The sequence below is a fragment of the Rhamphochromis longiceps genome, linkage group LG18, assembly GCF_057381845.1.
Source record: "Rhamphochromis longiceps isolate RC_006_pf linkage group LG18, R_longiceps_female_GT1.1, whole genome shotgun sequence".
Taxonomy (NCBI): domain Eukaryota; kingdom Metazoa; phylum Chordata; class Actinopteri; order Cichliformes; family Cichlidae; genus Rhamphochromis; species Rhamphochromis longiceps.
This window is the reverse complement of record NC_140574.1, coordinates 22,653,678-22,680,633: the sequence shown is the minus strand read 5'-3', so window position 1 is coordinate 22,680,633 and position 26,956 is coordinate 22,653,678. Positions and strand designations below refer to the sequence as shown.

Below are 26,956 nucleotides of genomic sequence, written 5' to 3'. Positions count from 1 at the left end.
TACGCTTCCTTCCAGTGTTTTAAAATGGCGTCATTTGCTTTTTCCTTCAGTCAGACCTTAGAGATCTTGAAGCCCCAGTGTCGATGTTCTCTCCCTCTTCCCTTACCAATCAATCAATCAGAGCCAAGTGTCTTTGTGATGGTAGAGACAATCAATTTAAAATAGAACGGAGACAAAAAAAAGAGGAAAGATGAAGGGAGAGAGAAAGAGAGCGATGGAGGAGGGCAGAGAAACTGACTGCACAAGAGAGATGGGAGCAGAGGGGGAGTGATACTTTCATTCCTTGTGTGTGTGTGTGTGTGCATGATCACCTTTAACCTCTGCAGAGTGACCTTTACGGTGGGGGTCGAGGCACCTTGGACCCTCCCCCGGCAATGAGGGATCTAGTGGTGGGGATCTGACTTGTTAAGTGGACATCTAATCGAAGATGTTGATCAAATGCCTGCACACATGTGCACAGATGCATGCGACCATCAAGCAGAGAGCCTTTCCTCTGATCCTGATCTCAGTGATACAGTAAGGGTGGTGTCAGTCATGTGGGTCTGCCTTCAGTTTTTGGAGGAAGAATCAAGTAATAACTCGAGCAAATAATACACAAGGTGAAAACCAGTGTTGGTAAATTGTGTGTTTTGACGAAAACAAATAAAGAACGAAACAATTGGATGACTGATTTTCTACTTTTGTGTGATGCTTTTTACTATCTACTGTGGTACTCTGCTGCCACCTGGTGGCTCAAGGAGGGTCCTCAATTTACAGCTTCTCTCTACTCAGGTCAAATATCTCTAAATTCTTATTCTCCAGAGTTCAACCATCACCCCCTTTGTTTATTTATTTTTTACACTTATAGTAAATAAGGATTTAAATGTAAACAGGTAAGTTTAAAAAGTGCCCACAAAAACTGGAGATGGAGCTGGAGATGGCAGAGTTAAAGCCGTTGGGAGCGATGGAGAAGATTAGAAATGAGTATATCAGAAGGTTTGGGGACAAAATTAGAGGCAAGGCTGAGATGGTTTGAACATGTGCAGAAGAAGGATAGTGGATATACTGGACAAAGGATGTTCAGTGTGGAGCTGCTAGGCAGGAGGACAAGAGGAAGACCTCAGAGGAAGTCCATGGATGTAGTGAAAAAGGACATTAGAGGAAGATGATTGTCTCTGGCGACCCCTAAAGGCAGCAGCTGGAGGAAGAAGAGGAAGAACTCCCTGACTTTGTTGTATTGATTTTCTAAATTAATTTAAACATGCTGACATCTAAAATATTTAAACTTGTATAAAGTCCAAGATAAATATTATAAGATAAATATTTAAAAAAAATTAAAGCTAACAGTGCATATATAGAATAAGGGTTTGTTTCCATCCGTGCTCAGTTTCAGGTCTCCAGAAGTTGAGTCATCCATCCTTAAAATAAACTACCCGATGATGATATCACATCAAAGCTAAGATTTGCTTCACTGCACATGATTCAAAATTGAGTTTTTCTTGTGGAAAATCTAGACTGAGCCCATCCAAATAAGTAAATGTACATAAATAAAAAAAAAACAAAAAACAGAAGGTGATGTTTTTCTGAATCTTTGTCAATGATGGGAATAACGGCCTTACAAGTAACTGAGTTACAAGTTACTAATGGCGTTACTTTTTTCAGTAACGAGTAATCTAACTAATTACTATTCCTATCGTTACAACGGCGTTACTAACAAGAAAATGCGGTGTGGTCTATGGGGCGCCGTTTGTAAACTGAAACATGCCGAAATTAACAGCAACATTTTTCCACATTTAGCTCTAAATCTTACAAAAACATGTTTTTTCGAGTCATTTTTTACAACATTTAGTAAAATATTTGTAACTTTTCATATTTAAAACAGGATTTTAAATGTTAAATCTAAATGCTAAATGTTAAATCTAAATGTTAAATGTTAAATCTAAATGCTAAATGTTAAATGTAAATATTATATTTAAATGTAAATGTTAAATGTTAAATGTAAATATTATATTTAAATGTAAATGTTAAATGTCAAATGTAAATATTATATATAAATCTAAATGTTAAATCTAAATGTTATATATAAATCTAAATGTTAAATGTTAAATCTAAATATTATATATAAATCTAAATGTTAAATGTTAAATCTAAATATTATATATAAATCTAAATGTTAAATGTTAAATCTAAATGTTATATATAAATCTAAATGTTAAATGTTAAATCTAAATGTTATATATAAATCTAAATGTTAAATGTTAAATCTAAATGTTATATATAAATCTAAATGTTAAATGTTAAATCTAAATGTTATATATAAATCTAAATGTTAAATGTTAAATCTAAATGTTATATATAAATCTAAATGTTAAATGTTAAATCTAAATATTATATATAAATCTAAATGTTAAATGTTAAATCTAAATATTATATATAAATCTAAATGTTAAATGTTAAATCTAAATGTTATATATAAATCTAAATGTTAAATGTTAAATCTAAATGTTACGGGAAACTAAATATTTAGCTAATATGCAAATTTATTGTACGGGTCAACGGAAATACCAAAATAAAAGCTTCAAGAAAACCTCCCGCGCTAAAGTGTGCCGGTCGCGGTCAGGTTCTGTGTTTGCGCTCCTCTTACGGTCACTTTTGACTGCCATGAGCTGCTTCGACTATTCCCTACCAGCATGTCCAGCGATTTAGCTGAAAACATTGGAAGAGCCGTTTTGTCGGCCATCCAACGATTCAGCGGTAATGCACCCTCGACCTCACAAACGCCGCAGCACTTGGTAAGTTTATTGTATAGCATTTTGGACGGGTTGATAGCAGTGTTAGCAAAACTAGCAAAGCTAAATTACTTAGCTAGTCCTCAATTATTTCATTTGGTAGGCAGCAGACAGAGATCGAACATCATACAACTCTATTTATTTATTTGGTAGGTAGGTAACAGTCGTTCTTGATGTAAATGTTTCCTTAGGAATCCAGCAATGCACCTGGACCAAGTAGACCTGCCGTCTCCACTGGGATACCATACTGCTCGGTAGGCCTTCTTACACATATCATTTAATTCATTTATCATGAAATTTCCCCTTGTGGGACTAATAAAGGTATGTTATCTTATCTTAGCTGACTGGTTTTGATATACAGTCAGGTTCATAAGTAGTTGGATACAGACACATTTTCTAATGTTGCTTCTGTACATTACCAGAATGAATTAAAAATGAAACTACTCCAATGCAGTTGAAGTGCAGACTTTAAGTTTTAATTGAGTGGGTTGGACTAAATGAATGCATAAAAATGTGAGAGGGAAAAATTAATTTGTAAACACAATCCTATCATTTCAGAGGCTCTAAAGTAATTAGACAAATTAAATAACTGAAAATAAAATGATAATTTCTATTACTTTATTCAAAACCCTTTGTTGGCAATGACAGCCTGAAGTCTTGAAGTCATGGACACCACCAGATGCTGGCATTCCTCCTTACTAAGGCTCTGCCAGGCCTTTACTGCATTGGCTTTCAGTTGCTGTTTGTTTGTGGGCCTTTCTGTCCTAAATTTAGTCTTCAACAACTGAAATGTATGCTCAATTGGGTTAAAATCCAGTGACTGACTTGGCCATTCAAGAATATTCTATTTCTTTACTTTATTAAAGTCATGGGGTGCTTGGACTGTATGTTTTGGGTCATCTTCCATCTTTATTATTAAATGCTGCCCAATCAATGTGACTACTTTTAGCTGGACTTAAGCAGACAAGTATGTCTCTGAACACATTCAGCTGCTTCAGTCCTGTGTCACATATTCAGTAAACACTACCAGTGCCACTGGCAGCCATGCACGCCCAAACCATCACACTGCCTCTGCCATGTTTTACAGATGATGTGGTATGCTTTGGATCATGAGTCGTTCCACCCTTCTCCATACTTTTTTCTTGCCATCATTCTGGTAGAGGTTGATCTTGGTTTTATCTGTCCAAAGAATGTTTTTCCAAAATTTAGCTGGCTTTTACTAGATGTGTTTTTTTTTTTTTTTTTTTTTTTTTTGTTAAGTCCATTCTAGCCTTTCTATTCTTGAGGCTTATGAGTGGCTTGCACCTTGCAGTGAACCCTCTGTATTAGGGCTGTTCGATATGACGATATGAAAACATCTATCATTTCATATTATACGCTATCATTTGTTCTGTGGTGTCACAAAATAAATTTTACGTCAATATTTTTCATTGTTTTGATGGTCACTGTAGTGGCTGTATTAATTTCTTAATTTTCTTTTTTCTGTTATGTTCTCTTTGACCGCATGTTGTCTGTTCACAGTAAAATTTTCAAAATGCAAACACTACGTCTCAAATCAATTCCAGGCCTTTTATCTGCTTAATTGGTAATGACATCATCATTTTAATATGGATACCCTAAATTAAAGCTTAGTCTGCACATCATGTCCATGATATAATTTTGATTGGAATATGTTTCAGTAAACGGGCAACAAAATAAAACTTGTTAGGGTCCAAATACACACTGACCTAATTGCAGGCCTTTGCTACTCTAATTGAGTGCTCAAAGCACTTTATACAACAGATCTCATTTACCCATTCACATGCACAGATTAATACAAGCACTTTTTCTGTCCAACATTCGCACACAGTCATAGTCGGATAAACTCATTGGGAGCTCTAGATTAGAGCACCTGGGAACTGAATCACCAACTTGACCAACAATCACCAAATGCTAATCTACAAGATACAAAAGGTTCAGTTTTCTGTGTAATGGGTAGACAATAGTAAGATGGTCTGAGTCTACAGTTTGTTTGTTTGTTTTTAATGAACAGATAACAGAAACCTTACGGATGTATTGTAATGCATAGGTGTCTATCTGTATCTGTGTTTGAATTCATTTCAGGTTCCTCTTCCATCAGTTCCTCAAGCTCATGCTACGCGCTCACATTTTGTGAGAAAAAACAAGACCTGCAAACACTATACAAAAGATGTTGTGTGCTTGCCCTTGTCTTCAGCATCAACGTTTCTCATACCGAGAGGAGATTCACGAGCAAAACTAGCACAAGATGGCCTTATTGGGAAGATCTCCTTTACATCTGACTGGTCTGAAGCACAACTTAGAGAAGAAATAGCAGCAATCTTCAGAAGAACATTTGCACTGTCAACTGGCCAGACATTCCCTTTTGAGTATTTGAGTACAATTAGAGGATGTAAACGACTAATGAAACCAAATGTTTCTAGCAGTTTTCTTTGGGGTGGCCAAGAAGTTGGCTCGATTTGTTCCACCACCTGCCTCTATATAATGGCAGGGATACAAAAACCTGCACAGGTAAACATTTTATATTGCAGTGCAGAAATATTTATTGTCTAAAAAGTGAGTCTGTTCCCTTAACATAATTTTATTAATTGTATTAATTAATATTGCAGTTTCAGCAGGTGTAAACAGTTTTTAGTGCAGCCATGTGCCTCTGTGTTACCAGTGATTTGGTGCAACTGTATTTGATTTTATGTAGAACATGCTTTCTTTTCCCTCAGGAGGAACCAGAAGAGCTGTCTGATAGTGACTTTGAAAGTCCAGTCTGCCGGAGAAGACGAGGTATGTGATGTGAATGAAAACCTAGTGAGGTTCTAAGCTCGATGACCAGTTAGATTTTGTTACTGCAGTGCGTAATAATTCCTGGGGGGTTTGTTTGATGAGAGCATCGTTAATTTGTCCGATTGGGGCGATCGTGGCTCAAGAGTTGGGAGTTTGCCTTGTAATCGGAAGGTTGCCGGTTCGAGCCCCGGCTCGGACAGTCTCGGTCGTTGTGTCCTTGGGCAAGACACTTCACCTACCGCCTACTGGTGTTGGCCAGAAGGGCCGATGGCGCGATATGGCAGCCTCGCCTCTGTCAGTCTGCCCCAGGGCAGCTGTGGCTACAACTGTAGCTTGCCTTCACCAGTGTGTGAATGGGTGGATGACTGGGTGTGTAAAGCGCTTTGGGGTCCTTAGGGGAGACTAGTAAAAGTGCTATACAAATACAGGCCATTTACCATTTTAATGTTTACGAATTATCACAGGTGATTACAGCCAAGGAGGAATATGTGCCCAACTTTCACTTAAACTAATATAAGGATATATAAAGGCTGTTAACATTATGAAGCAAGTCATGCTGACCTTCTTTCCTTTGTTCAGTGCATCATGCGTTGTCTACAACACCAGGTGAAAGTGAGGCCAAGCATCAGGAAACAGAGAGCTGCATTCAAGAGAGTGAAAATGAGGGACAGGCAGAGGGACAGCAGATGTTTCCATATAATGTGGCAGAATTTGTGTAAGCTGTTGTCTAGGGGTTAAAGAAATCCTTCATTTTAGATGTTGTTTAGGATATTGTTTTGATGCAAGTTTCCAATTTGCATGTTTGGGGCTTTTTTGCTGAATGACTGTAACTTTAGGATTTACATTTAATTTTTTTTTTTTTTTTTTTTTAATGATGTAGTGTGAGAAATTCTTCAAGGCTGACATGTTTTATGATTTCTAATATCTCTTATCTACTTAGCCCTATTTTTCTGGAGGAAGATGAAGCTCTTGAAGAGGCAATTCAGCGTAGCCTCCTAGAAGAGTCTGATAGACAGAGTGAAGTTCATATTTCAAGGTAAGATTTGAAAGTAACCTTTGATAATTGAATATTTTATTTGCATCTTTACTTGCATCATTTTTTTGCAGTTACACAATTACAAAGGTAATTGCTCATTTCTGACTAATTTAATATGGACTATCACAACATAATTATATGTTGTAACTCTGTGCACTTGAGTCAAATGTACAGCAAATTTCCATTTTTCCCCAAGATCTGTTTGTCATTGTCCCTTTTTTATATAGGTCTTTTAAGAAGCTCAGCAAAGAAGAAATTGAAGGTCTTCTTAGAGCTCATAGTGAGAAAGTCATTACACCAGGAACAAGACAACTCCATATCAGTCGAGCCAATGTGTGGTCGACTGCTTTGCGTCAGTTCAAGAGACCCAAGTTTGCAGAAAGCTGTGAGATGCTTTATGTCACATTTGCAAGCGATGAACATGATACAGAGGAAGATGCTGCTGACCTTGGGGGGCCAAGGCGGGAGTTTTTCCGTTTACTGGTGAAGGCCATCTTTCAGGACAGTGGTGCTTTTGAAGGTAATAGGATTTCAGAGTCTAACTAACTAACTTACTTACTTACTCAAGGCCTAAAGGCTTGTTGACGACACTCGTTTTTATAATGTTACAAACGCAACAACCACCTGATCTGAACATTGTTTGACAGAACATTAACAAGTTAATAAATGACTACAGATAATAAATCTGTTATGTTCTGTGTGTCTGAAACAGTAAAAAAAAGTAATACATTTTTGTCTGTCAATCTCAAGATATCAGTTTGGGGTCTGTACAGAATATACTTTTTTGTGTGTTATTTTTCAGCTACACCAAATGGATGCACACTGAAATTTAACATCCTACACTTGCAAAATGGAGTATATCGAACCATTGGCAGGATGTTGTCCACGATAATAGTGCAAGGTGGAGAAGCACCTGCCTTTCTCTCTCCACATGTAGTAGACTACATTGTGTCAGGAGACATTCTTCAAGTACACCTAACACCGGATGATATAGGTGACCCTGAGTTAAGAGAGAATCTGAAAAAGGTGAATTGCAATATTATAACAAGAATATTGTAATATTTCCTATATTCACAAGTCTTCTGGTCTTCTTTTATAATATATAATAAATACACTTTTGGTTATTAGAGGCAATTCCATGTATTATATTTTCAATTTGTTTCCTTTTTGTTAAAAAAAAATATTGGTGAAATACAGCCAAATAAACCAAAACAAAAACGTTTCCAGTCCAATTAAAATGAACCATCTGCAGTATTTGTGTACACTGGTAAAAAACAAACATTTAAAGTGTTTTTCTTAAATATTTAGGTTGTAAATGCAACAACTCAACATGATTTGGAGGAAGCAGTCAGCTGCTGCGACTCATGGCGATATCAAGTTGAAGGTCTTCCACTCACAGTCACCATGGCCAATAAAGATCTGTTTGTGAAAAATGCAGCTCTATACCTTGCAGTTCTGCAACGGCAAAGCTGTTTCGATCAACTAACTGATGGCTTGTCCTACTATGGAGTGAGAGTTATATTTTTTCTGTATCAATTGGTCATTATTTTATAATCATTTAGAGTGAGCTACTTTTTATATTTAAAACTGGAATTTAACCATTATTTAAACTTTTCTGTCTAGATTTTATCACTCCTGAGAGAGAACCCCAGTTTGCGTGTTCTGCTTGACCTATCGGGGGAGGACAAAGATCTGACAGCCAGTTTAATTGCTGGGGTTCTCAGGCCAAGCTATTCTGTCCTTGGGAGCAACAGAAGAGTTAGAGAGGAGCTGATGGTGGTCAAATTTCGGGAATTTCTCCAGTGTGTCGAAAGTAAGCAGAAATTCACATAATGTAGTCTGGCCATGAAACAATTCGGGACACTAAAGTAAAACTTTGTCTTTTTATGTCACATGCGCGCACACAAAACAGGAATAAAGATGTATGATAGCTTACAACTGACAAGCAAGGCAAAGACAGAACCTCTGTATTTTTTATAAAAACATTAGCCATCATTTAGTTGTTAGCTCAAGCTTTAACTATTTTAGTGTCCCCAGGTTAACGGTGGTTTTTCTTTGTTTTTAGATGAAGAGCTGAGAGACTCACTTGGAGAAAGGACTCTTACCAAGGATGAAGAGGCATTTGTGAAGGCTTTGAGGCCTGGGCCCTATTTCAGGAAGCCGGTTTAGTGGAAAAACTGAGTAAGTATACCCTGAGTTAACGAAAACTCTGGGTTTTCGGTTTCACAAAGCGAGTTCAGCTGAAGCCTGAGTGAGTCACTATGACGACACACGCCGTGAAGCTAACCTGCCCCCTAGCAGGTTTACTACAACTAACCCTGACTGTCTCCGCCTCTTTGTCAGAAACCTGACAGTAGGAAGTGTCGGACATGGCGTGCCACTTCCTTGAAGAGCCAGTAGATCGTGAAGCCCAAATTCTCCGCAGAGCTCACCGCCGGGAGAGAGTGATCAGAGCGCGTTTGGACATTTTATCATTTCCTGATGATTTTCTGTGCGAACGTTACCGTTTCTCAGCACAATCTATAAGTTATGTGAATAACATCCTCAGGCCATATATTACGCATGTGACACATCGCGGACATGCTCTCAGTTCATTACATATTATTTGTATTGCACTTCGGTTTTTTGCAAACGGGAGCTTTCTGTATAATATTGGTGATGCTGAGCACGTTTCCAAGGCTACAGTCTGTCGGGCAGTCAGGAATGTTACAGTTGCACTGAAACGTCTCCTGTACACGTTTGTGGTGTTCCCCGGTCATAGACCCACAAGATTCATCAAAGAGGGATGCCACAAAATTGCAGGTATCAGGATGACCAAAACTTAATTTATGATGTGGTGATACTTGGACTACTACTTAAATTGTACATTTATTTTCACGGTTCCCAGGCGTGATTGGCTGTACAGATGGCACTCACATTCCAATCATTGCTCCTTCAGTAAATGAAGGAGACTATGTGAACAGGAAGTCTTTCCACAGCATTAATGTACAGGTACATAGTTCCCTGTAGCATTTCAAACTAACAAATTATTTCATCATAGTAATGGATGCTAATTTGTGTTCTCTGCACTGTGAAGATCATATATGATGCTGCCAACATTATCACAAATGTGGAAGCCAAGCGGCCAGGCTCTGTCCATGACTCACAAATATTCCGTGAATGTACACTGAGCACAATTTGGACATGGTGAGTTGAGAATACTTTAAAATATATAAAGACCAATTGCTTCAGGGACATTTGAACTGAAGTGTATCCTTCTGTCTTAGGAGAGTTCACTGGCTACTTGCTTGGTGATAGGGGGTATCCATGTTTACCCTATTTGCTTACCCCTTACCCTGACCCTGAACCGGGCCCACAGCAGCGATATAATCTGGCTAATTGCAGGACAAGAGCCAGAATTGAAATGACTATCGGAATGCTTAAGGCCCGGAAACGCTTGCCGCTGAAAATGCCACGCTACGGGAGTCGGTTAAATCTCTCACCGATAACGTGACCCAGCTAAACATTGAAAATAAAAAAATAAAAGAGTCCGTTATCGATCTACAAGCCCGTAGCATGAGAGATAATCTTGTGTTTTCTGGTATTCCAGAAACTGCCGGAGAGGACGCAGAGGCAACGGTGAAAAACTTCATTAAAATCCACCTGAAGCTGCCGGAGGACACCGTAAAGAACATCGACTTCGATAGAGTACATCGCTTGGGGGGCGCGCGGTCGCGGACCGGGAGACCACGGCCTATTGTGGCCAAATTCAGTCAATTCAAACAGAAGGAACAGGTGAAGAGTCGCGGCAGAGAGCTGAAAGGAACGGACTTCAGCGTGAACGACCAGTTCCCCAAAGAGATCCTGGAACGACGCAAGGTCCTGTTCCCAGTTCGACGTAGCTTTATCCAGAAAGGCTCCCGTGCTGTCATCGCTGTGGACCGGCTCTACGTGGACGGACAGCTGTACCGCGACCCCGGCACCACACCGTGGTTATACTGACTGCACTCCAGATAAGAACCCGCTACACTCTTTTCTTATTCATTCACACTTTCTCCTTTAAAATGTGTTTAACCTAGTAATATCAGTAGGATGTCATAGCAGATATAACACCGTCACCCTCTGTCATTGCTTTAATTGGAATGTTTCCGTTTCGTTTCCTTTTTTTTGTTGTCGCTCACAGTTCATGTGGTTTCTTTCTTTCTCTTGTCTTTCACTGCTGTGGTCACCTACTCCCCCACTCACCTACAAACAACACCCTCTATTTCTCCATATTTTCACAACACGATCACGCAAACACATCAGCTCAACGGCAGCACATTCACAACAGCCTCACAGCACGCACAGACTTGCAGGACACATAAGCAAGCCACGCTTGTTCATATTAGTGAATATTCACACACATAGTCAGACTTATGGAGTCTCTCACCACACTTCTTTTTCTCTTTCTATTTACAAACAAGGGATGTTTCCATATTCTCTCCACCTGTCTAAACGAAACACCCAGCATACATCATTAAACATACACGCACAATTAAGGGCATGCTGAGGTTTGTCACATGGAATGTAAATGGAGCTGGCACCAGAGGAAAGAGGTTAAAAATATTTAACCAGCTTAAAAAACTACAGGCAGATGTTGTTTTATTACAAGAAACTCACAAACCTGTCACAGGTTTAAATGAACTTAAAACACCTGAGTTTCCTAACGTGTTTGCAGCCGGTTATAATTCTAGACAACGGGGAGTAGCAATTTTAATACATAAAAATGTTAATTTTACAGTACTCGATACAGTTATAGATCCAGAGGGTAGATTTCTAATTATTAAACTATCAATATTGAACAAAAAACTATGTATTGTTAGTATATATGGTCCAAATGTTGATGAACCCTCATTCTTCCACGGTTTTTTTTAGTGCACTCTCTGAACACCTTGATTGCACACTCATTCTTGGCGGTGACCTCAACCTTGGACTAAATGAAGAAATGGATAGGCTCAACACAACAGGAACTCAGCGTAATTGGCAGTCCACAAATATAATCAAACAGTATATGAACGACTTTGGTCTTTGCGATGCATGGCGCTCTCTTCACCCCACCAGTAAGGAATATACTTTTTTCTCGCATGTTCATCACTCTTACTCTCGTCTGGATTATTTTTTGGTCAGCAGCTCACTGCTGTGTGACATTTCAGACACTGAGATTCATCCTATAGCTGTCAGCGATCATGCTCCTGTATCTTTAACACTAATGCACAAGAATAATACTACGCCAAGTAAAAACTGGAGATTTAATATATCACTACTTAAAGATGAAGACTTTATTAAATACTTTAAAAAGGAATGGACTTCATATTTAGACTTTAATGACACTCCCGGAATATCTGCTTCTGTTCTATGGGAAGCAGGGAAAGCTGTGATGAGAGGTAAAATAATTTCTTTCTCATCACACAAAAAGAAAGAAGAAAACAAAAATATTCAGGAATTAGAAAAAAACATCAAATCACTAGAAGAAGCCTACGCGTCCCACCAAGATCAGGAAACATTGAACAAAATATGCAAAACAAAACTAGAATTAAATGAAACTATTAATAAAAAAACAATTCCTTATACAAAGACTTCGCTTGCAGAATTTTGAACACAGTAACAAATCAGGTCGATTTCTAGCTAACCAGCTAAAAATAAATAAAGAAAAAACAACTATATGTGCTGCTAAAGATTTATCGGGGAACACAATATATGATCCTGGAAGAATAAACAACATTTTTAGGGATTTCTATGAAACTTTATACTCACCACAAATAAACCCATCTAAAAATGAAATTGATCTGTTTCTTGACAACGTAACTCTTCCAAAATTACTAGACAGTCAAGCAATGGAACTGGATTCGCCACTGACGCCAAGTGAACTCCAGGAAGCCCTGATAAGTATGCCCAATAATAAGGCTCCAGGTCCAGACGGCTTCCCTGCAGAATTCTACAAAGAATTCTGGACAATTTTGGCACCAGTATTCCACAGCATGTTGCAGGAAATCGAGGAAAAGGGCAGACTACCACCAAATATGAATTCTGCCAACATTAGTCTCCTGCTAAAACCAGGCAAAGACCCTTTATTTCCCTCAAGCTATCGTCCAATTTCTCTTTTAAATGTAGACCTTAAAATAATCTGCAAAGCTCTCTCAAAGAGATTAGAGAAAATGACCCCCCTCTTAATTCATCCTGACTAAACTGGTTTCATAAAAGGTCGGCACTCCTCAACAAACACTCGTAGATTACTTAATTTAATAGACTACTCATACGATAAAAACATCGAAGCCATAATATTATCTCTAGATGCAGAAAAAGCATTTGACAGAGTTAATTGGAAATTTTTATTCGCAACTTTACACAAATTTGGTTTTGGAAACTCTTTCATAAACTGGATAAGAATATTATACAATTCCCCAACGGCTCGTATCAGAACAAATGACCAGACATCCTCCAGCTTCTGTCTCCTGAGGGGCACCAGACAGGGATGCCCACTCTCCCCCTCACTTTTTGCAATTTTTATCGAACCTCTAGCAGCAGCATTTAGACAGGCTACAACAATTAAGGGCATAAAATGTAAGAACATAGAACATAAAATCAGTCTCTATGCGGATGATGTGTTGCTTTTTCTGCAAAACACACAAACCAACCTCTCTGAGGTAATTACTTTAATAAACTGGTTTTCAAGAGTTTCAGATTATTCAATTAACTGGCCAAAATCTACAGTTCTCCCCATTAACTGCTCCTTCCATAATTCTTCCTCTGCCCCACTGCAATCCGGAAATATTAAATATTTAGGTATTAATATTTCTCCTAAGCTTTCAGACTTAACTAAACTAAACCACATCCCACTTCTAAAGAAAGTAGAAGGCGATCTGACTAGATGGAAATCTTTACCCATATCACTCATGGGAAGGGTCGCCACTATAAAAATGATGATCTTGCCAAAAATAAATTACTTATTTTTGATGATCCCTAACAAACCATCACAAGATTGGTTCAGATCTCTGGATTCATATATTTCCAAATTCCTTTGGAAAGATAAACCCCTGCGTATTAGCTTAAAAACGCTACAAAGAACCAAGGATAGAGGAGGATTAGATCTGCCTAATTTTCACCAATACTTCTTAGCCAACAGGCTTCAGTTCATCTCAGAATGGTTAAAACATACCTTCTTAGTTGAGCCCTGGCTAGATGTTGAACAGGCACTATGCAAGGATCTAGAGATTTCAGACCTACCATTTATTAGCTCAAACATCAAAAGACATGAATGCTTTAAAAGTATCAACATCAGCTTTTCTCTAACAGCATGGTGGGAGTTTCTAAAAATAACGGAGTCTTCATTAATCCCATGCAAACGTACACCTATCTGGAATAACCCTGACATATTACAAAACAATAATATGATTAATTTCCCAGAATGGAGTTGTAAAGGAATTAAATACTTAGAACATATATTAGAGGGAACAGAATTTATTCCATTTGACAGACTAGTTGAACAATATGGGATCAACAAGACAAGGTTTTTAGAATATCAACAAATTAAATCCATAGTAAAAAAGAAATTTAACCTCAGTCAAGTTGAATTACAAACACCACTAAGTGCGGCACATTTTCTTACTCTTAAATCCCCCAAATTATTATCTAAAATATACAGAACACTTTCTAAATTAGATGAATCAATATCCCTTCCTACTGCAAAGTGGGAAGCAGATTTATCAGTCAACCTAGACCAAAACTTCTGGTCTCAGATTTGCTTAAAAACTTTTAAATTAATTAAAAATCCCAGTCTGCAATTAATACAATACAAAATACTTCATAGAGTGCACTATACAGGTCATCGGATGTTCAAGATGGGCTTTACATCTTCCAACAACTGCTCACACTGTCAAGGCAATACACCAGACAATTACATCCACGCTCTTTGGTTCTGTCCACCAGTGCAAAAGTTTTGGCGCGAGATATGTGAAGACTTATCAAAATGTCTGAAATGTAACATTCCAACCTCCCCCTTAGTGTGTTTGTTGGGCAGCTTAGATAATGTCACTTCAGAAAAGAATATAGCCCATATGATCTTCACTGCCCTATGCATAGCCAAGAAAACAGTCCTCATGAACTGGAAAAATAAAAATAATCTTAATTCTAACCAATATAGAAATTATCTATTAGATTACATTAGTCTTGACACAGCCTCTGCCACCACATTAGATCAATTGCTCTGGGCCCCTTTTATCAGCTCCATCACCTAGTGGGGGTGGGGGGGTCATAGTTTGGTCCCGCCTTCACTGTTGTGATTGGTGAGGGGGTAGGGACAGGCTTAGGGCGTCGGGGGGTTCCCCGGAGGCATCTTCCTTGGGGGGCTCAACCCGGGGTAGCGGTCACGTCCGGTTGAGGGCTCTGTTGGCTCTCAGGTGACTGTTTCCTCGCGGCTGCGTGCAGCGGGGCTAGGGGAGGGTCTGTGCTGACGGACGTGGGTTACTGACCTGGCAACCTGGCTGCCCCTGGGTGGGTCCGGGATGGGCGTGAGGTTTTGGGGGCGCTCCGTCTCTGGGCTGGGGCCCGGGCCGGGCCTCGGGGGCTCGGGTCCTGGTTGGTGTGTTGCCGGGGTTGTGGGCGGGTGGGTGCATGGGGGCCCGGCCCTGGAGCAGGGTGCCGCCGGTGCATCGAGCCGCCTGGGGGGCTCTTCAACTGGTGGGGGGGATGGTCACATCTTGCAGGAGCTTTCTTCTCTCAGGAACTCTCTGCAGGAGGGGGAGATACAGGAGAGGTGGAGGAAGATCTCAGCCTGGGCGTTTACCGTCTTATGTAGTCTGGAAGATGTGTGGTTGGTGGGGTGGGTGCAGTTTTCTCTGTGGTGGGGTTGGGTGGACTGTCCAGGGCTCTGTGGAGCCGGGGGGCGCTACTGCACTGGGCCCCGGTCTGATGGGCCTGGGCCCCCCTTCCCTGGCGGGTCGCGGAGGGTGGGAGTGCCTACTGGGGTCAGCGGGGGAGCTGGCCCCAGGGAGGGGTTACCTGCCCCTCCCTTCCTTCCCTCCCCATCTCCAGCTGCCTCCCTCTTCCCGCTCCTCCACAACCACCCACACATGCAGGGCCTTGGAGTGGGGGTATGTCACCAGGGTGCAGAGGAGGCTACCCCCCCCCCTTCTGGCTGCCTCTGCCTCAATTTTATCCCACAACTTAGACATTCACATTATTCACACTCTCATTACACATACATATAGGATCTTGGGGGTGGGCACAATCACGGAGTCCAAATCACCATCAGGGTGTATACCTCACCCCTGACGTCGTTGCCCACCTCTCAATTTTAAATACACTTAGTCATTGAGGGTTAGCAGGAGGGACTATGCGCTTACCTGCTGCTCCTTGGCAGGTAGCTCCATGCCCTCCTGGGTTTTAATTGCACCTTAGAACACATATGCATCAACACTACAATGAGCGGGTGGAGGGAGGTTTGGAGTCTTCTCCCACCCCCATTCTCTGCGGCCTGCTGGAGCGGGAGGGCTAGTAGGAGGAGTTGGCCGTCCGACTGCGGTCTGGGGTGTGGGGCCTCCCTGCTGCTGCGGAGTCGGGGTGGTCTGCCTCTCCCCACCGCAGGGAAAAGGGTAACACCACCTGGGTCTGGGTGCAATTCCCCCCTCCAGGGGCAAGGGTACCTAGACCCGGTTTGTAGAGTACGCTTGGGGAGTGTGATTGTGTGTACAGTGTCTCTTTATGTCTGTCTCCACGTTGGTTGAGTGTGGAGTGAGTGCATATGAGAGCATGAGGGTGGGAATGGATGTTTGTGTCTGTGTGTGCCTGTATGTCTGTGTCTATATGTCAGGTTGGGTATCAGACGCCACCTCTCTGGGGACACCTCAGGCCCTCCAAGGTTTGGAGGCCTATCTCCACCCACCACCACTTCCCCTGCCGGTGGCGGACTCCCTCAGGTGTCGGTGTGTTGGTGGTTCTTTGTGTCTGGGGGTGGGCGTCCGGGTGCACACCGGCTCACTCCTTGGCGGCCGCTTGTCGGGGCCTGGGGCCTGGGGCTCGGGGCTCGCTCGGGCCCCTTTGGAGGTGGGGTGCCCCCGGCCTCTCGGCCTAGGGCTCGGTCACTCAGGCGCAGCTGGGGGCCGGCGGAGCTCACGGGCGCGTCACTGCAACTCCCCCTGACTTCTGCTCCGCGGCTGCTGGGCGAGCCCTCATCTGGGACTCTCCTCAGCTCTTACTGGGACAGTGGCGCGACTGCCCCTCTGTTGGTCTTCCATGGTCTCTTGTGTTCTGGGGGCCTCTGGATGTCTGGAGTTTTGATCTCCTCCATACCCGCTTCACACCCTGGAGGACGGGGCTGTGGCCCCCCCACACTCCCTAGCAGATCATTACATGGAGAAACCTTTGGAATGCAAGCATGCTGATCCACACAGGTATGCACACATGGGTATTCACAGACGCGGACTAAAGCTTTCTTGGCTGCTGCCTCAAAGCACACTGTGCGCTGTCTATCTTGCGTGCTGCACAATATCGTTTATTACTTAGTAAATACTGATATCTATGACTAGCTAGTTTATTGTGATGGTGCTTTGTTTTCTCTATTATTATGTTGCTCTTTGTTGTTTGCTGTCTCCTCTGTTTGTTTTTGTTTGTTTGTTTTTTTGTTTTTTTTTTTTCTCCATACAGGTGACCCAGGAGTTTTTTTTTTTTTTTCTCTCTCTTCCCCCCCCTTCTCACCGTCTCTTCTCCCCTTTGGTTTTCTTTCTTTCTCTCCCCCTCCCTCTCTCATTCATTCCCCCTGTCCTATTTATTAAAAAAAAAAAAAAAAAAATGACAAAGGATGAACTGAAGCTCTGCCATCACGTAATGTCGCATACTGCTGTTTCTGATGTCATTTAGTAGAAAAGAAGAGAAAAAAAAAAAAAAAAAAAAGAATACTTTAAAATATATAAAGACCAATTGCTTCAGGGACATTTGAACTGAAGTGTATCCTTCTGTCTTAGGAGAGTTCACTGGCTACTTGCTTGGTGATAGGGGGTATCCATGTTTACCCTATTTGCTTACCCCTTACCCTGACCCTGAACCGGGCCCACAGCAGCGATATAATCTGGCTAATTGCAGGACAAGAGCCAGAATTGAAATGACTATCGGAATGCTTAAGGCCCGGTTCCAGTGCCTGCAAAGACTCAGGGTCACCCCAGAAAGGGCATGTGACATTATTGTGGCATGTGTGATTCTTCACAACATTGCCACAATTAGAGGAGAACACTGTCCTTCTGAACCAAACATCAGCAGTGATCCAAACCATGAACATCCTGACCCTCCCACGGACATACAAGATGGAAGCGCAGTCAGAGACACCATATGTCACAATCATTTCTTTTGACCCATCACCTCAACATGTTGAAAGAAGAATAAACAGATTTTTTGTTCAACTGGCTTTATTGGTCGCCTGTATTTCCTGTACACAAAGTATTAAAAGATGTACACCTCATAAAGTGTCTCTGTTGCTTCTTCCTCTGTAACAGCTGTCAATGTTTCTTCATTATTTTCCTGTAGTAAAGAAATAAACAACATTGCTGTTCTACTGTAAACTCATCTAATCTGTGGAGTATTACTCACAACTGCATGTTGGTCTGGCTCAACAGGAGGCTGCACCAGATGCAGTACACCATCACCATCAACTGATAGAATATGAGGTTTATACAGGTCACTTATAACTTACAAGGGACCAAATGGCAATTAACAAACATACCAATCACCTTACACTTCATTGTCATTATGCTCTCAAGGACAACCAAGACTGAGGGAAGGCAAAATCAGTCGGAAAATTACTTCACTACAAAATAATCCATTATGGTGAAGAGTTTATCAGATGAATGAGTGGCACTGCAAAGGTGACTGTGAAGAAAGGATGTATGCACATCATGTATTATTTTGAATTTACCCCTTATGTCGGCACTTGTGTCTTGCGGGGTTATTGACTCAGAGGATATCCCCGCAGAGATGCCTTTGGCCACAGGGCGCCCACTGTTTTGGCTGAGGGCCAACTGCTCAGCCTCTGTGTAGTGGTGGTGGAGGACCCCCACCTGTTTTTCGGGCCTCCGCTTTTTTTCTGTTGGCTATAACGGGCCACATTTGAGCATACAGAGTAAGCAAATATGTACTTGTAATGTGTTCAGATAATTTCAATAAGTGCTTACAGAAAGGAAATTAATGTAGCCTCTAACTGCAATTGATTTACATGGGACAAACAGACCAAGCACTGTGGCTCATAATACAATTACACCTTACCTGTTTGGACTATATTTTTATATTTCATTTTTACTTGCTGCCAGGCACGTTTGGGGCCTGTTGGGTTGCACCTGCGCTCACATCACATCACAAAATAAAATGTATAAAATAACAAATAAAATAACATATGATAAAATAACGTTAAATGGGTGGAAATCCCTAGATCAATGTTTAAATTAACACTCACGCATTGACTCTGTCAGCTATGCATGCTCCCTTTCTTTTGCAGCTGTGGCTGTGTTACTTTTTTCCGCGGAATTTGCATGTTATCGGCATATGCTGCCATCAGAATTTCGGCCTCAAGCGCTGTGACATACATTGACCGCGCCTTCTTTCCCTCCGTCTCCATGGTGACTCGCTTAATCTGTGCTCCGCTTATCAGGGCTTTATGTATCCTCGTCCGCGCGCTTCACTTGGGGTTAAAGCAACTCCGCGTTGACTGAACTAATTGTTATCAGCCTTTCTGAAACCGAATATTCCGAGTTGGACAGTTCGGGGTTACTCAACCCTGCGTATCGTTTTTCACTCTGAGTTTTCTAAACCGGCTTCCTGAAACAGGGCCCTGGTCACATCTTGGCTTTTGCCACCAGGAGCAGCAAGGTTCCAGCCATAGGTTTTCAACCAGCTCCTAAAATAACATTCATTCACGATGAAAGCAAACATCTCCCGATTGCACACACATGTGCAAATGAGCTTCAGCTTTTTGTGAATGAAACAACAATGGCTGATGATGATGCTTTTCATTACTGCTTCTTAGTAGCACTCATGAATGGAGCTTTATTCAGCACCATCTAAACATGTTCCAAAAAAAGTGAAATTAAAATGGTGGGTTTGTTAACTCTAATCCTGTTCATTAATTGTAGTTTCAAGTAACTTTGCTTCATACAAGATAGTTGAAATAAATTCTGACTGCATTTAATGTTGAAATGTAATAATTTTCAAAGCTTCAATAGATTTATAAAAATGCTAACTCTGTATTTTCAACGACAAATCAATAAAGTCACTGGTGTAATACAATAATTTTATTAAGCTTTTCTTTTTTAAACAAGGACACTTCAAAACAGTTTATGCACAGAGTATACTAAACATGCTTTGTAGAACAAGCCAGGATTACTTAGACATCTAACAGCAACATTTATTAAGACTATTGCAACTTTACAATGATTAAAACAATACTGTAGATAATCTTGTGAATTGATTTAAAGACTGACTGTTCCGTGTTGATAATTTTCACTGTTATACTGTATTACAGTGTGAATTTGATCTTCAATCTGAATAACTGGTTTTACCCATAAACTAAAAGTGGTTGTAGCCTTCTGAATAGCCTATGAGTCACTGTCAGTCATTAACTCTGAGTCCTTATGTGGCAGGAGGCATCACTGCTAGAGGGGAGGGGCTTCTGCAGTAGTACAAAAACTGCATTTGCTGTACAGCATTTAAGAATATTAAGTGTCATCACTCTTTAGAACATCACTGGTATCCTGTGGTTGAGGTCACACATTTACAAGTTTGTTAAAAATATACTGCTGTGTTCGTTGAAACAATGTTTTACCATTATTGTTGTCTTCTTCAAAAGGGTGAATGCTTGTATATAGCTCTTGTAAATCGCTGTCATTTAATGGGACAAACCTACTTTCAGAGTTTGACAAGGAGGGTATGGAGACCTCTGCTGTAGAAAGTTCTGGGTTGTGACGATGAGACACATGAGTTCCGCAGGCAAAAAGCTGGATGGGAGTTCTATTACCTTCAGTGGAAACAGAGTGATTGTTATATCCAGCTTTGAATTCCTTCAAAGTGCGGTTGATTCGTGGTAGAAACACATAATGAAGGCAAAATAGGTCTGTTGCATTTTCTAAGTCTAGGATACCAAGTGATTCCAATTCATAAAATATAGGTGCATAAATGCGGCTACAGTTGTTGTTTAAGTCTCGGTTGAAACGCTCAATCCTCTGGTTGTGCACAGAACTTCCCATTAAGACAGAGCTTTCACCCCTGCTTGCTCGCATGTCCTCCCAAATCTGAGCATTCTCTCCGTGATCAGTCCTGATATGCAGGGGTCTGCCAAATTGTCCAACAGCTGCAGTAAAGAGGGCTTTCACAGTCTCAGCTCGATTATTGCTGGAGCACTGAAGAAACATCAACATCCTGCTGTATCCATCTATTGCACCATGAACAACAAACTTCCAACGAATCAGTTTGTGATTTCCATCTATGTGCCATATGAAATTTGGATGAGGCACAGAATATACTCGCCGAGCAACTGCAGTTCTTCTCCTGGATAGAACACCAGCCGAGTCCACCCTCCGCAGTGACTTTCTTACGCGCCATCTTTGAACCACTATGTTTTTGGAACGCAGATGACCCATCAGCATCACTTCTCCAACATTTGGATGTTCAGTTTTTATTTGGGACACTATCTGATCTAACTCATGGTCACTGATTACATTGAATTTTGACTCTGAGATATTATAGTCTTGCAGTAACTTATACAGAGTGGGCCTGGAGATGGAAAGGATAGATGCAGCTTCAGTAAAAGATGTTTTCAGGGAAAGAACATTTTCCAATTCCTCTTTGGAAATCTGAAGCCTTCCTTGGTAACCATCCTAGAACACGGCACAGAAAATCTCAATGAGCACAATTCTATAACAAAAGATGGGTAATTTGAGGCAATTGTACTGTGACAGATTAGCTAGAGTAATATTTTATCAATAGTTTTAAAATATGAAAGTGAGCAATCAAAAGACACTTCACAGCAAAAACAGTAATAAAATATGACGTAAAACTTGTGAATGTTGTTGGTGGTGATGTGACACTGCTAGTGATGGACCCCTAAGAAGATGAAATGTATGTAGAATCAGAATCATTACTTTGACAGGATTTAATTTAAGGTGACATATTACACCAAAGAAAAAACAAAAATTAGTCAGCTAAATGATATGTGTAAGAAGGCCTACCGAGCAGTATGGTATCCCAGTGGAGACGGCAGGTCTACTTGGTCCAGGTGCATTGCTGGATTCCTAAGGAAACATTTACATCAAGAACGACTGTTACCTACCTACCAAATAAATAAATAGAGTTGTATGATGTTCGATCTCTGTCTGCTGCCTACCAAATGAAATAATTGAGGACTAGCTAAGTAATTTAGCTTTGCTAGTTTTGCTAACACTGCTATCAACCCGTCCAAAATGCTATACAATAAACTTACCAAGTGCTGCGGCGTTTGTGAGGTCGAGGGTGCATTACCGCTGAATCGTTGGATGGCCGACAAAACGGCTCTTCCAATGTTTTCAGCTAAATCGCTGGACATGCTGGTAGGGAATAGTCGAAGCAGCTCATGGCAGTCAAAAGTGACCGTAAGAGGAGCGCAAACACAGAACCTGACCGCGACCGGCACACTTTAGCGCGGGAGGTTTTCTTGAAGCTTTTATTTTGGTATTTCCGTTGACCCGTACAATAAATTTGCATATTAGCTAAATATTTAGTTTCCCGTAACATTTAGATTTAACATTTAACATTTAGATTTATATATAACATTTAGATTTAACATTTAACATTTAGATTTATATATAACATTTAGATTTAACATTTAACATTTAGATTTATATATAACATTTAGATTTAACATTTAACATTTAGATTTATATATAATATTTAGATTTAACATTTAACATTTAGATTTATATATAACATTTAGATTTAACATTTAACATTTAGATTTATATATAATATTTACATTTAACATTTAACATTTACATTTAAATATAATATTTACATTTAACATTTAACATTTACATTTAAATATAATATTTACATTTAACATTTAGCATTTAGATTTAACATTTAAAATCCTGTTTTAAATATGAAAAGTTACAAATATTTTACTAAATGTTGTAAAAAATGACTCGAAAAAACATGTTTTTGTAAGATTTAGAGCTAAATGTGGAAAAATGTTGCTGTTAATTTCGGCATGTTTCAGTTTACAGACGGCGCCCATAGTGGTCGCGTTACTATTTTTTAACAAACAGACGGTTGAAGCTGTCTTCAGTTTACCGTAATCTGGGCGCTACAGCTTTAAGCAGCTGCTCACGCCTGCGGAGGCAATCACTTTCTGCCTGAAGATCACTTTTTGGCACAACACCTGGAACTAGGGGGCAAAGCAATCGCATGAGTGCTGCTGTTTGACTGAGGAAGAATAAAGTAGTCGTCGTTAGCCAATCACACGACCACTTTAAGATGACAAAGCAAAAGGGTGAGATATACCAGTTTTTAAATTGTGTTTTTCCTCAATAGTTTCCTCATGTTTGCTGTCTAAGGACAGCGCTAGCAAACGCTCTCTGCTTATGACCAAAAAATTAAAAACAAACGAAACAAAACAAAAAACAGCCTGTTCGTTTTGGTAGAAAAATGCACCATGTTGACCAATCAAAAAATGATATGGCAACATGATATTTGGTTGTTTAGGAAGTGGAGGAAGTTTTAGGAGTGACAGCGAGAGAAAGAGAGAGAGAGAGAGAGAGAGAGAGAGAGAGAGAGACAGCAGAAAGAGAGAGAGCGAGTTTTGAGATGTGAGATATTTGTGACGTTTAGCGTGTTTGGGGTGTGTAGTGAATGTGTTGTCTTATGTAGTTAGTGTAGTGTGTAGTGTTGTGGATAGTTTTGTGTTCTGTGTCAGAACAATGAGGCGACTGCTGTCTCCAGGTAGAAACAGGAGTGATACACCTGCTGCTGTCAGACCTGCAGGTATCAGGCTGTGATGTTCTCCTTTATAGTGGATAGAAATAATTTTTTTGGAGTGGCACAAATAATTTGTGTGGCATCTTATTGAATGCAGAACAGCTGACACGTGAGGTTGTGCTGAAAAGAATGATACCAAACAAAGTAAATAGTTTTTAAAGGTGAAATGTAGAGGAAACATCAAAAGTAGTCAAAAATGGCCAATTATACCCTGGACCCCAGAGGGTTGAACCTTTCTTTCTTTCTTTTCTTTTTTTTTAAAAGTAAAGCAATAGTTACTTTTCAAGTTATTAATTACTTTTAGAATCTTGTAACTCAGTTACTAACTCAGTTACTTTTTTGAAGAAGTAACTAGTAACTATAATTAATTACTTTTTCAAAGTAACTTGCCCAACACTGATCTTTGTTAACAAGGGTAAGTACAGACTAATTATAATAAGTAGCTCTGCGGTCTTTTATCAACAAAGACTTTTAAAAAAAGTACAACATAAACACTTTTTTTCTAAAAAAAAAAAAAAGGTCTCCTGGATAATTGTTTAATTTCTGAGAATGAACCTGGTTAATTTTGGAAAGTTATTATTTTACTCATTGGTTGTGGGTATTTACATAATTGCTTTTTTAAGTGTGTGTAATTTATTTGTTCAATCTAAAACACATTAGGTCTCCAGAATTAATAACACCTTATGTTTGAGTGTTCCTGGAGCTGTGGTGCTAAATCTTGAGAGAAGCCTTTGGCTGTCAGAGTGTCACATTAATGCTCACAAACCTAACGTACAACTGCACAATCAGACATGCTTTGTAATTTTACCTCCATGTGTCATACAGTGGTTTTTAAATTAAACAGTCGAGATGTGACTGAAGTGCACAGTTTCAGCTTTAACTCGAAGGCTTTAACAAAACTTTGCTTTCACGACTTATAATTGTTATTATTAAACTATAGGAATTTCTATTCATGTTTAGTCTCCTATTTTCAGCTGCTCAAAAGTAGCCGGACAAACCAATGAACATTTTTACAATGACTGAAGTCCTGAAACCATGGACATTACCAGATGTTGTGTTTCCTCCTTCTCGTTCTTGTGTGTAACCAGTGGTTTGGACCTCGCTCTAAATTTTTGTGAAGGTGTCTCTTAATTGTAGACTAACTATAGATACTACTACCTTCTCCAGAGAGCTCTTTACTTGGTTAGATATTGTGAAGTTGATTTTAACCATGCCGTCATACATGTTAGTTATCCTCTGAGCCAAGCTGGTCAGTGCGTTCTTTCTTTTAAAGAATGAATCACATTGTTGATTTGGCTGCTTCTAAAGGTTTTGCTTTCTCTCCAAAAGGTTTTTGGTTTGATAGTCTGATGATGGCCTTCTTCACTTGTACAGACGTCTCTTTGAGCCCTTTAAACCAGATGTTTGAAAGCCTTAATTAATCATGAAATAATAGGATAACAGGCCTAACTATCATCAATTGTCAAGATAATTTTGAACTTCTGAAAATTGGGAACTGAAAATAGAAATGGCTGTAACTCATTTACTACGGTACTTTAGGTAAAGCTCTTAAATTAAAGCTAAAAGTCTGCACTTCAATCACATCTTGGTTTCAATTGAAATCCTCTCTGGTGGTGTACAGAGTAAAAATAACAATGACTGTTCAAAAACATATGGACTTAATTGTAGTTCTGAAGATCTACAAACGTGTGTAATGTTTGGTTCAACGTGGTGACATAAGCTTGTGTATTACTGGGCCATTCTATAATTAGAGTCCACAATATATCTTTTTGAAATATCAATTTCAAGCTATGATCAACTTTTAATAAAAAAATTAAATAAATAAAAATAAAAAAGGGTTCCATCATTACAATACACTACACTCGAATTAGTATTAGCTTTTTTGCGTGGTTCAATTTGCTAAATGTCATGTTTTACTCATAATTATTATTCAGATGCATGTTTTTTGTGTATTATTTTCATTATTATTTGTTCAAAAATAACCATTAAAACATGAAAACATTGTTTTAGAATAGAATAGAATAGAATAGCCTTTTACTGTCATTGTATATGAACAATGAAAATGTGGATTATTCACTTTCTTCGTGACCAAGAAATTTCTGTAATGTCTATTACTCAGCAATAGTTTGCCTCAAAGTCACATAAGCATCAAATGATTTCAGCCCCTTATGTGGAGCAAATTTAAAATAGGGGAGACCGGGGATAGTTGTAACATTTTTGACATTTCTGTCTGTAACTTGGAGGTCTTTTAAGGTAGTGGATTCAAAATGTAATGCAAATAGTGCAGCTATTTTCTCTGCAGCACAATTACCCATTGCATGGTATGGTCTCAAACACGAAGAGTGAAATGTTACAATTAACCCCATAGTCTGGGTTAGTTGTAACATATCCTGGGGTGAAATGTAACACAATGAAATAAGGGTACTAACAAAACATTAACGTGTAATCTTTGTTTATTCAACACATGAATGCACTTAGAGCCATTTATGTAGCTATGTGTGTGTGTGACAGAATGCAGAAATCTAGCTTTTGAACATATTCCAGCCCCCCAAAAAAGACAAATTATGGAATTTTCTGCAACTGAATATTTCATTAACTTTGGTTGGTCTTCCTTGAGTTTGGCCTCATTGGCTCAGTGGGCATTATAACCTACAACTCTTGCACCAATTTTGAACATAACAATGAAGCTGAAAAAATGTAGTTGTTCACCAGCATCGCAATTCCATTACTTTTTATCATGGCTTACCTTGGTGTGGTTTGCAAAGTGCTTCAGAAAGATGAGGAAATCTGTTTCTTGCACCCATCCTGATTTATTTCCACTACCAGTACTTCCTACTGGTCCATCTCTGACACAGTGGTCTGCATAATGTATGTGTGGGGAACACAAACAGTGGAGGAATTGTGTTGCCAATGGCATTAACCGCATATACAAATGCGACCAGTGAACCTCTCTCTGCTGATGTCGTTGCCCCAACTTGTTTAATATAAGTTAAAGTAATAGTGTGGCAAGTTGTAACATCTGCATTATTGTTACAACTAACCCAGACTATTGCTGTTACAACTGACCCAGACTCCTATAGCCATGAACTAGCTAACATTACAGCCAACGGCTAAAACATTAGCACTAAAGACCTACACAGAATATATCCCCATAGACATACAAATAACATAATTTAAGTTTGATGAGTTTAACTGCAAAGCAGATAATGCGATTACAAATTGAAATAAAGTAGAAAAACTTACTTTTTGGCATACAAATTACTTTTTTCATGTTAAATTGTCTGTGTTCGACAAAATCTGCTGATTTTTCACATGTGATAGCAGAACTGAATTGGGCATGCACAGGATGAGTCAC

General features: G+C 39.7%; 2 protein-coding genes across 2 annotated transcripts; one reads left to right on the top strand and one right to left on the bottom strand.

The window, feature by feature from the left end:
- The first annotated feature begins 2,471 nt into the window (after positions 1-2,471).
- Positions 2,472-19,881, top strand: LOC146648261 (uncharacterized). The gene is made up of 12 exons (XM_085388679.1): positions 2,472-2,771; positions 2,960-3,022; positions 4,872-5,297; positions 5,504-5,564; positions 6,144-6,279; positions 6,505-6,600; positions 6,828-7,120; positions 7,403-7,626; positions 7,909-8,109; positions 8,224-8,413; positions 8,666-8,763; positions 19,426-19,881. The coding sequence occupies exons 1-12, from the start codon at positions 2,670-2,672 to the stop codon at positions 19,660-19,662; spliced, it is 2,127 nt and encodes a 708-aa protein (XP_085244805.1). The 5' UTR covers positions 2,472-2,669; the 3' UTR covers positions 19,663-19,881.
- LOC146648260 (uncharacterized) lies at positions 19,877-22,380 on the bottom strand. Its single transcript, XM_085388678.1, has 3 exons — positions 22,073-22,380; positions 21,822-21,884; positions 19,877-21,470 (listed from the first exon to the last, which is right to left on the bottom strand). Exons 1-3 carry the CDS (start codon positions 22,172-22,174, stop codon positions 20,361-20,363), a joined length of 1,275 nt encoding a protein of 424 aa, XP_085244804.1. The 5' UTR covers positions 22,175-22,380; the 3' UTR covers positions 19,877-20,360.
- Between the last annotated feature and the right edge of the window lie 4,576 nt (positions 22,381-26,956).